Genomic DNA, 12,083 nt, shown 5'->3' with positions numbered 1-12,083 from the left:
AACAATGAAACTTCAATTATTTGCCGTACATACTTCCAAATCCTACACCCTCTATAAATACGTACCCACATATTATCTTCAGTAATCAAATAAACAGCCCCTCCTTCCTTAAAGCCAGTTGTCAACATTTTCCCATTTAACGTCAAAGAAACAGAAGCTATTGGCTGTGTTAGTTGCTAGCAATAAGAAGAAGAAGAAGGCTTAGAAATTAATTAAACATGTCAAAAGCAGCAAAGAATATGACAGTTCCAGTGAAGATAGTTGTAATCAACACACAATATATAGAGACGGATGCCAGCAGCTTCAAGTCAGTAGTTCAGAGACTAACCGGCAAGAATTCCACTGTAGAGATGGAGGTAGCCGCCGCTCCACCGCCAACCGCGGCAGCTAATTACTACCGCCACGGCTACACTAATTGGGATGATCAAAGTAGTAGAGCATTAATTTCTGAGACCGAGTCCATTGCGCGCAAACCAAGTCCAAGTTTAGGGCGGGGGATGTCATTCAACGATTTTGACAATATTTTTAAAGAGTTGCCTCCTGTGGACGACCTTCTTCGCCTTTATGCAGATGAATATCGTTCTAATTATTAGCCCACGCATGACTTGTTCCTACATGCTACTGCTTCTTTATTCTCATTTGTTGTACTAAAACATTTCTTCTACCATTATTTAATTCATTCATTCTTTATTATCCTTCTCTAGTTCTGCTGAGCCCCCAAATTTTTATGCTCTGGTCAACAAAGGGGGATTCAGGATTTTGGGAAGGTTAGGCTGAGAGGTGGATTCAAGATATAAATTTTACGGGTTCAACCTTTAATTTTTACTATTGCAATTATAAGCTCAAAATTAATTTTTTAAAAATAATAACTTTCTTCCATCTATATCTATATTTCATGTCGAAAATGGTGGGATCAGTTGAACCTCTTGACTATATGCTACATCATCAACTGTTACTAGTTTTAATATACACATTCCGCTTAATCATATAAGATTATACGGTGCCAAAAAAATATAAATTTTAATGTGCTAATTTTTTTGAAAGAATAAACAAAAGAAAGAAAGAAAAACTACTTAATTAATAGGGAGGTGCACCCAATAACAATCGCATCATATGATACTTAGTGTTTTCTTTATCATGATTCGACCCATACCTCAGACCCAAGATCGAGCACCAGAGCTGCTCATAACAACGTACCAAAAAGAAGAATGCGAGAAGTTCATATTCTCCAGATTCTACTATAAACCAGGTAGTGAGGATGAAAAAAAGCATAAGCTACCTCGTTCGTGCTCCCGTCTTTCCCGCTACCATTGTCGGTGGATGCGCCCCTTCACTTAAAGGCGGATAGGGCACTGAGCCAACCTTTTAGATTGAATAAAGTTACTAAGCTAGTCACCTCACCTCTCTTTCTTACCCGCCATAACTATTTGAATCACGAAATTATATCTAAAATTTTCTGGATCGTCTCAGACTCGCACTGGTATTCGTAGGTGTTAAAATTAATCTTTTTAATATAATTTACTAGATACGTAGCTTCTAGTAATTATGTACATCCAAGTAATCCTTTTGTGCAATGACTTTGACCAATTAGAAGCATCTATTTTTTCTCTAACAAGCAAATCGATATTTTTATAATTTAAGACAATAATGTTCGTAAGATATGACGCACACACTAATTAGGTCTAAATCTAGCTGGTAGACGGTAAAAGATGTAGTAGCCATTTATATATGGCAGCAGCAATTAATCTTTTTATCCCTCGTTACGCTCCACATACTGTATACGGTCAAAATCGGGTTTGTCTTTTTTGTGAGACTGATCGAGGCTGGAGCATGATAAGTGAGGGATCGACTTTGATTTATATCGGACCGTGGCACAGAGATGGATTACTAAGTTCATGAATCAATGACCGATCAAGATCGAGACCAGTTGTGATCGAGATCGAAGTGACATAGAGATCGAGCGAGATCGAAGGAAGCCGGATAAGTCGAATAACAGAAAGCTGAGATATCCGTGATCGGGCAAGGATCGTGGCGGAAATCTCGGCACGTATCAAGTCAAGACCGGTTATTTAGTCAATCATGGGATTTCCTTCTGTATTTGGAATTGTACCATAAGTAAAATTCATCTGCTATATAAAGGGGATCCTAATCATTTTGTAATCATCATATTCACGCATAACAAAGCAATACATTACATTTTCTCTTAAGCTCTATTGTTCAGTTCATATAGCTCAATAGCATACTTAGTTGATTCGAGGGCGATCTAGCTCGAGGGCCATAATCGCTCATTATATTGGTTTGCTTTATTTTACAGTTAATTTCTATACAAAATGAGGAAATACAAACAATCTTCTTCAGGATATAACAAGCCAAGAATATACTGCAGATTTTTCTATATCCACTTTGTTGGAAGAACTTCTATTTATAGGCAACCATCAGACCTTTTCAAAAGGATGTGTTCTTTCATAAACAGACGCATCTGTTTATTCAAATAAATGTAAAATTTAAATTTAAAATAAAACAAATTTAATTGTAGAAATAAATAAATAAAATTATTTATTTTAGGTCCGACCCGGCCCGCGCCCAAGCCCCAAGTCCAAGTCTTTGATATTAATATATATATATAATATAATATATATGTATTTGCACACATATAAGAGTATGTGTTCTAAATTAAACACATAAAAGGACAAGGACTTAAAAGGCACAAAAAGTGGCCTTGCACCACCGATGTGGGACAAGCCTACTTTTCCAACATCAATAACAAACTATCTTTCAATCCCCCACTAGTTTGTTATATTTTTCATAATATTACATATTGGAGAGTATCTTATTTTGATTTGAACTTTCCATTAGTGTAAATATCTTAAAGTCTTGACGAAGTTATTGGTACCTTAAAGGTTTGAATCACAACTCCTTGTGTCAAAATCGAAAATATCACACGCACAATATTATACAGTAGCTAAGAAAATTCAGTATTTGCTTTAGCACATTTATGGCCATGAGCTCATCCTGACTTCATGAATATTTACAAGATCAACCTCTTAAACCTTGCTTAAAGCGGCACCACTTCAATATTCATATAGGTGAAATTAGCTACAATGTTCCTGTTACTACAAACATTTACTAATTTTATTAAGATTTAATTCAACCTCTTTGTGTAACAGTTTGCACCATGAAGTTTGTTATTTTTCTCTAGTTATTTCAGATATTTAACAACTTCTTGACTCCTCCCATAACAATATGTAGTACATTGGAATTAAGGCTCCGAAAGGAGACCAATGCTTAAGCAATACAAAACAACTTGTTATTACCTCATTGAACTTATTTTGTTAGAGTGTATACCAACTCAAAGTTGGGTTCCTGGTGCTTGTATTCAATTTAGAGGTTTTAGCCCCATTCCTTCACAAGTTTGTTGTACTACATTTCTCGTCAATGGTTTGGTAAATGGATCTGCCAAATTCTTATTCGATCTCACATACACAATAGTTATAGTCCTATTTGTGACTAATTCTCTTATATAAGCGTGCCTCCGGTTTATATGTCTTGATTTCCCATTATATATCTTATTGTGAGCCACACACATGGTAATCTCACTATCACAAAATACAGAAATGGCTGACATAGGTTGTGGATACAACTTTATATCTAATAACAGGTTCCTCAACCATTCTGCTTCTTTCTCAGCAGCTGCTAATGCTATGAATTCAGATTCCATCGGAGAATAAAAAATACAAGTTTGTTTCTTGGATGCCCAACTAGTGGCACCACCTCCCAAAGTAAATATCCATCCTGAAGTGGATTTATTATCATTAACACTAGTAATCCAACTTGCATCAGAATATCCCTCTAAAATAACGGGAAAACCATTATAGCAAATGCCCAAATATTTTGTATATTTTAAATATCCAAGTACTCTAGTTATTGCTTTCCAATGATTATTACTTGGATTATTATTAAACCTTGAAAGTTTACAAACAACAAATGCTATATCAGGTCTTGTACAATGCATTTTAATTACATCATACTACCTATTCCACTTGCATACTCTAATTGGGCTATTGCTCTTCCAGTATTTTCAGTTAGCTTGATACTGGAGTCATAAGGAGTATTAAACTCCTTTATGCCTAAATGACTGAACTTAGCAAGGATCTTATCAATATAATGCGATTGTGATAAAGTCATTCTTTTGTTCTCTCTTTTCACCTTTATGCCTAGAATAATATCTACTTCATTTAGGTCTTTCATCTTAAAAACTGAAGTTAGATAATTCTTGGTTTCAGTAATACTAAGCATATTTGTACCAAAAATTAGCATGTCATCAACATATAGACAAATGATAACTCTGTATTATTTTGTGAACTTGGAGAAGATATATTTGTCAGCATGATTATGTATAAATCCATTTGAAAGTACATCACAATCAAATCTTTCATGCCATTGTTTATGTGCTTGTTTCATACCATAGAGAGACTTTATCAATTTACATACTTTCTTCTCATTTCCTGGAAGAACAAAACCTTCTGGTTGCTGCATATAAATATCTTCACTAAGGTTTCCATTTAAAAAGGCCCTTTTAACATCCATTTGATGCACATACAAGTTATATATAGAAGACAACGATAAAAGCACTCTAATGGACGTTATTCTTGCTACAGGAGCATAAGTATCAAAATAGTCTATGCCTTATTTTTGAGTGAAACCTTTTGCTACTAATCTTGCTTAGAAGGTTTGGATAGAACCGTTTGTATTATACTTCCTCCGAAAGACCCATTTACAACCTATGGATTTTGATCCATTTGGAAGATTAACTAAAACCCAAGTATTGTTGGACATTATTGAATCCATTTCATCATTAATAGCCTCTTTCCAGAAGGCAGCATCTCGAGAAGCCATAACTTCTTGAAATGTCTTTGGGTCTTCTTCAACATTTAATAAGATAGGAATTTGATTATAGACATTTTTTCTATCTCCTTCTACAAGAAAGACTAAGGACTGTGAAGAGATAAAATCAGAATCAAGACATTTTTCTTTCCTTATTCTTTGACTCTTTCTTAGTTCTATTTGTATATTGTCACTTTTCTTTTTTACTTGTAGTAATTTTGGAATGTGACAATCTATATGCATTATTATCACTTTCATTTGATTCAGTCATTTCCTCTTCAACAGTGTTATGTAAAAATTTATTTTCAATAAATTCAACATGAATAAATTCTATTATAACATTAGATTCTAGATCCAACAATCTATATTCCTTAGAATTTTGAGCATATCCAACAAAAACACTTTAAATTCCTCTAGGACCTAGTTTTGTTCTTTGGTGATCATGAATTCTATAGAATGATATACACTCCCACACTTTAAAATAATCTAAATTAGGTTTTCTATTATTCCAAAGTTCATATGGTGAAACATGTAAGCTTTTGGAAGGCACCCTATTTAATATGTGACAAGCTGTTAAAAGTGTTCACCCCATAAATTATGTGATAAATATGCATTCATTAACATAGCATTAATCATATCAACTAAAGTTCTATTTTTCCTTTCAGCCAAACCATTTTGTTGTGGTGTATAAGGAGCACTTGTTTGATGTATCTAACCATTCTCTTCACAAACTTATTAAATTCAGAGGAAAAATATTCTCCACCTCTATCACTATGAAGAATCTTAATCTTAGTATTCTTTTGATATTTCACAACAGATTTATATTCTTTAAACTTCTGAAATGCTTCATATTTTGTTCTAAGCAAGTAAACATATGTGAATCTAGAATAATCATCTATAAAGGTAATAAAATATCTCTTGCCTCCTCTGGTTAACTTTCCATTTAGTTCACATATATCAAAATGTACTAAGTGTAACAATTCACTAAATCTTTTAGTTTTACGAAAAGGTTTCTTAGTCATTTTTGCGTGTATACATATTTCACATTTTTTCACATTATCATGCTTGCAAGAAATATATCCATTTTTGGACATATAATTTAACGAACCAAAATTTAAATGTCCTAGTCTAGCATGCCATAAATAAGAATTGGACTTAACAATATAAGCAGAAACTTAGTTTATTCAATTAATACTAAGTTTGAACATGCCATCACAAGTGTAACCCTTTCCAACAAATAAACCATTCTTAGATACTATTACATGATCAGATTCTATGACTATCTTGAAGCCTCTTTTAGACAACAAACTAGCAGACATCAAGTTCTTCTTCATGTCGGGAACATGGTACACATTTAGCAATGTTAGCTTCTGTCCAAAAGTGAAATTGATCTCAACACTTCCTTTTCCTGCAACATCTACAGTCATATGATTTCCTATGAGAACCTTCTCGGGTTCCTTCACTTCTGCATAAGTCTTGAACATATTCTTCTCATAACAGACATGAATGGTGGCACCCGAATCCAACCACCAGTCTTGACTCTTAACAACAACAACAACCATGTTTAATTCTGTAACCATATTACATGGTACTACAGAAACCATTGCAACCAAGCCTTGTGAAGAACTTTCAACTGTGTTTGCTTTTGCTTTTTCAGACCTTCCCGAGTTTCCAGAATTTCCATGGTTAAAGTTAATTCCTGCTTTCTTAAACCCGCAATCACGGATCTTGTGGCCTTTTTTTCCACAATGATCCTTTTTTTTAAATTGAGGCTTATTTGAAACTTTTAGATTTTTGTTTCCATCTCCGTTATTATTCTGACTAACATTATTAGTTGTGGAACTCGAAGGTTGCATAAAATTATCACGAATTCTCACTTTCAATTTGAATGTGAGTCCGAAACTGTTCCACAGTCAATTTCTCAGAAGAATGCAGGATCTTCTTTCTATAGTCATTCCAAGAAGAAGGCAGTTTGGAAAGTATAGCACCGATTTGAAGTGCATCAGGAATTTTAACTTCAAGATCAGTTAGTTTTGAAACTAAGATTAGCAGTTCATGAATCTGATCCATGATGGGTTTTGTATCAACCATTTTAAATTCGAAGTACTTTAAAGATAGAAATTTATCAATACCTCATTTCTCTTTTTTCATAAGCACTTTGCAATGTCGTCCAGATTTCCCTTGGAGACTTCAAATTTTTATACAGATCATAGAGACGATCTGTTAATGTATTCAGAATATGTCCCCGATACACCAGTTCATCATCTTCCCGTTTCTTCCTCATTGTTTTCACTTCATCAGAATCTTCTGCAGTGGGTTCTAGCAAAGCATGCAATTGCGGATCAAGAATATAAAAAGTCTTCAAAGCAGTCAGTAGGAAAATCATCTTGTCCTTCTAGCGAGTAAAGTTTGATCCATCAAAACAGTCGAGTTTGATGAACTTTTTTGGATTTTCAACAGCAGACAGAATGTTCTCCATAGCAGATTATCTCTTTAAGATTGTTAGAAAAATAATAATCGAAAAAAACGAAATTAAAGAAGGCTTGAGGCGTGAGAATGACTTTTCTTAAAGAAGATATTGCCCGTATACAAAATGGGGAAATACAAACAATCTTCTTTAGGATACAACAAGCCAAGAATATATTACAGATTTTTCTATATCCACTTTGTTGGAAGAACTTCTATTTATAGGCAACCATCAGACCTTTTCAAAAGGATGTGTTCTTTCATAAACAGATGCATCTGTTTATTCAAATAAATTTAAAATTTATATTTAAAATAAAACAGATTTAATTGTAGAAATAAATAAAAAATAAAATATTTATTTTAGGTCCGACCCGGCCCGCAAATTAGTCCAAGTCCAAGTCCAAGTCTTTGATATTAATATATATAATATAATATATATATATATATATATATATATATATATGTATGTATGTATGTATGTATGTATGTATGTATGTATGTATGTATGTATGTATGTATGTATGTATGTATGTATGTATGTATGTATGTATGTATGTATGTATGTATGTATGTATGTATATATATATATATATGTGTGTGTATGTATGTATTCACACACATATAAGAGTATGTGTTCTAAATTAAACACATAAAAGGACAAGGACTTAAAAGGCACACAAAGTGGCCTTGCACCACCGATGTGGGACAAGCCCACTTTTCCTACATCAATAACAAACTATCTTTCATACTCAGTTGGTTCGAGGGCGATCTACCTTGAGGGCCATAACTGCTCATTACATTAGTTTGCTTTATTTTACATTTAATTTCTAACATTAATTTACATATTTCTCAGTTTGTGCCAATTAAAATCACGTATCCTTAAAAACCACAGTTTAAATTCAATTGTTATCCGATTTTAAGGGTAGACAATTTGGCATCCACCGTAGGGCAAAGAATAATAGTGATTCCTTGGTATAAATTTTCGTAACACACACTATTTTACACTTTTTCTTTGAAGTTTCTTTGATTACAGGGTTAAAAAATGTCAAACTCTTACTCAGCACCTCAACACATTGGCAATGATCTCAGCCACCACGACAAAAATGAGAACATTGCAACAGGAAACCCCCTGCTGGCCTCGATGGCGTTCCAGCTGTAGATCCAATCGATGTGAGTTCAAAAGTTGCCATCAATGGAAATTTGGTCGTCGACCAACAAAATAACATTTGCAGGGGTACCCGATCAGCTACTCAGAACGCATATGACGGTGAAGATGATAGGATCAGCCTGCGGGTGATCTTTGAAATGTTGCAGGCTCACCAGGCAGCAATAGCCCAGTTTCAAAACCAGACCACGCTCCGAGTAGGGTCGAGCTCGAACCAACCCAGGAAGTCATATATAGAGTTGAATCGGCCTCGAGGAAACCAAATGAGAAGGAGTCGAAGACTAATCCAGCTATCATAAAAATGCTCGAAGAATTGACAAAGCTAATCAAGACTGGGGAAAAGAGGACCGAGGAAAACAATAAGAAGGAGGAAACTTACAACTCCAAGGTCGACCAAATCCTAGGGGCACCTCTGATATTGAAAGGACTAGATTCCAAAAAGTTTGTACAAAAAACTTTTCCCCCGAGTGCGGCTCAAAAGCCAATCCCCAAGAAGTTCTGTATGCCTGAGATTCTGAAGTATAAGGGGACAACAGATCCAAATGAACACATCACCTCATACATGTGTGCCATCAAGGGAAATGACCTAGAAGTTGACGAGATTGAATCCGTATTGTTGAAGAAATTCGGGGAGACCCTATCGATAGGTGCTATGATTTGGTATCGTAACTTACCACCTAATTCTATTGATTCGTTTGCTATGCTTGCAGATTCTTTTGTAAAGGCACACAAAGGAGATATTAAGGTCGCTACAAGAAAGTCAGAAATTTTCAGGGTAAGGCAGAAAGACAATGTGATACTCAGGGAATTCATATCTCGATTCCAAATGGAACAAATGGATTTGCCACCGGTCATTGAAAATTGGGTTGTTCAAGCTTTTACTCAAGATCTCAACGTTTGGAGTTCCGTTGCTTTACAGCAGTTGAAGTAGAATTTAATCGAATATCTAGCTGTAACTTGGGCCGATGTGCATAATCGGTACAAGTCAAAAATTAGGGTCGAGGACGACTAGTTAGGGGATCCTTCCGGGTCCGTTTATCCAAATAGGCCCATCGACAGAATTAAAAGGTATATCAACTGGTAACCACAGTCGAACAGAGATCGATATCAGCCATACGGTGGAGACCAAAGAAACAATAGGCCTAGATGCAACCCCGTTCGAAATGATAGAAGGATTGATCGAGGACAGAGCTCCCAAGGACTCGTGATCAAGAGTGGTTTTGATAGGGATGCCAGGCCCAAAGAAGCACATCCGCTATCGTGTCAGCCATCAGACGTATCAAAGATACCAGATGGACTCGACCTTTGCAGATCGATCCGTCCCAGAGAAATACAAATCAAATATGCAAGTAGCATGGTACCTATGACAATAAAACAAAAGATTGTAGGCAACTAAGGGAGGAAGTAGCCCGATTGTTCAACGAGAGGAATCTTCGGGAATTCTTAAGTGATCGGGCTAAGAACCACTTCAAAAATAGAGACTCAAACAGATAGAACGAGCAAGAAGAGCCACAACACATGATTCACATGATCGTTGGAGGGGACGATATAACTCAAGGATTTAAACACACCAAGGTGTCGACACAAAGGAGAAACGAATTCGGGACTACTTACCAGAAGTGACCTTTTCTTTGAATGATGAGGATGCAGAAGGAATCGAACAACTCCCAAACGACGCACTGGTAATATCTGTACTTATGAATAAAATTCAAGTTAAACATGTTTTGATTGATCTAGGTAGCTTGGCCAACATAATTCGATCGAAGGTCGTAGAACAGCTCGACCTATAGGATCAGGTTGTACCCGTGCCCCAAGTTCTAAACGGCTTCAATATGGCATGTGAAACCACGAAAGGCAAGATAACTTTGCCAGTAAATGTGGCCAGGACCATCTAAGAAACAAAGTTCCATGTGATCGAGGGCGATACGAGGTATAATGCCTTATTCGGGAGACCCTGGACCCATAACATGAGGGCAATACCTTCGACCCTTCACCAGGTTCTAAAGTTCCCAACTCCAGAGGGGGTCAAAACAGTCTACGAGGAGAAACTCGTTGCCAAGGAAATGTTTTCCATCAACGAAGTGATACCGATATCGACGATCTCATCAACAAAAGGCTCAAGTTCAAATAGAAAGCAGGAGGTTAAATAGCAACCACAAACATCGGCCTCGACCCAACCGGAGGAGCAGGGGACTTATGAGGATGATAACTATATGGTACCTCGATCTTTCATAATCCCCAATGATTCTGACGCCACAAAGTCAACGGCCGAGGAGCTGGAATAGATCATATTGATCGAGCATCAGCCCAATCGAAAGGTATACCTAGGCACACGGTTAACTCCCGAGTTCAGGAAAAAACTTATTCAATTTCTTATAGCTAATATGGATTGTTTTTCCTGGTCCCATCTCGACATGATAGGGATCCCACCGGAGATCACTACTCATAAACTAAGTTTGGACCCGAAGTTTTGCCCGGTGAAACAAAAAAGGAGGCCTCAGTCCAAGGCCAATCACACTTTCATCAAAGATGAGGTAACCAAACTTCTCAAAATAGGATCCATCCGGGAAGTAAAATATCCCAAATTGTTAACGAATGTAGTAGTAGTCCCTAAAAAGGGAAACAAGCTTAGGATGTGTGTAGACTACAAAGATCTAAATAAAGCATGCCCCAAGGATTCTTTTCCCTTGCCTAACATTGATCGCATTATCGATGACACGACCGGCCATGAGATCCTTAGTTTTATCGACGCTTATTTCGGGTACAACCAAATACAATGAACCCGGAAGACCATGAAAAGACTTTGTTCATCACTAAGTATGGTACCTATTGTTATAATGTAATGCCATTCAGACTAAAAATGTTGGTGCAACATACTAATGCCTAGTAAATAGAATGTTTAAAGAAGAAATAGGGAAATCTATGGAAGTTTATATTGATGACATGCTAGTTAAATCCCTGCGAGAAGGGGACCATTTAAAGTATTTGCAGGAAACTTTCAATATACTGCGGAAGTACAATATAAAGCTTAACCCAAAAAATTTCACGTTCGGGGTTGGCTCGGGCAAGTTTCTTGGTTTCATGGTGTCCGATCGAGGGATCGAGATCAACCCACGATAAATCAAAGCTATTAAGGATATCACGGTCATAGATAGTATAAAGGTTGTGCAGAGGCTAACAGGGCGCATAGCTACTCTAGGGCGATTCATCTCGAGATCCTCGGATATGAGTCACTGATTCTTCTCACTTCTTAAGAAAAAGAGCAATTTCGCATGAACTCCGGAATGCCAACAGGCCTTGGAGGAACTAAAGCTGTATTTATCGATCCCGCCGCTGCTACATACCTCGAAAGTTGACGAGCAACTTTACTTGTACTTGGCAGTCTCGGAGATAGCAGTAAGTGGAGTCCTGGTCCGAGAAGAACGAGGTACGCAATTCCCTGTCTACTATGTGAGTCAGACCTTAGGTGAGGCCGAAACTAGATATCCGCACTTAGAAAAATTAGTGCTTGCTTTAATAAGCGCCTCTAGGAAACTAAAAACATATTTCTAATGTCATCTAATATGTG

At 36.4% G+C, this 12,083-nt stretch overlaps 1 protein-coding gene across 1 annotated transcript; it reads left to right on the top strand.

The window, feature by feature from the left end:
• Positions 1-218: 218 nt before the first annotated feature.
• On the top strand, positions 219-593 carry LOC107779892 (VQ motif-containing protein 1). Its single transcript, XM_016600394.2, has one exon. It carries the CDS (start codon positions 219-221, stop codon positions 591-593), a length of 375 nt encoding a protein of 124 aa, XP_016455880.1.
• The last annotated feature ends 11,490 nt before the right edge of the window (positions 594-12,083 follow it).

The sequence above is a fragment of the Nicotiana tabacum genome, chromosome 10, assembly GCF_000715075.1.
Source record: "Nicotiana tabacum cultivar K326 chromosome 10, ASM71507v2, whole genome shotgun sequence".
NCBI lineage: Eukaryota > Viridiplantae > Streptophyta > Magnoliopsida > Solanales > Solanaceae > Nicotiana > Nicotiana tabacum.
This window is presented reverse-complemented; position numbering and strand designations above follow the sequence as displayed.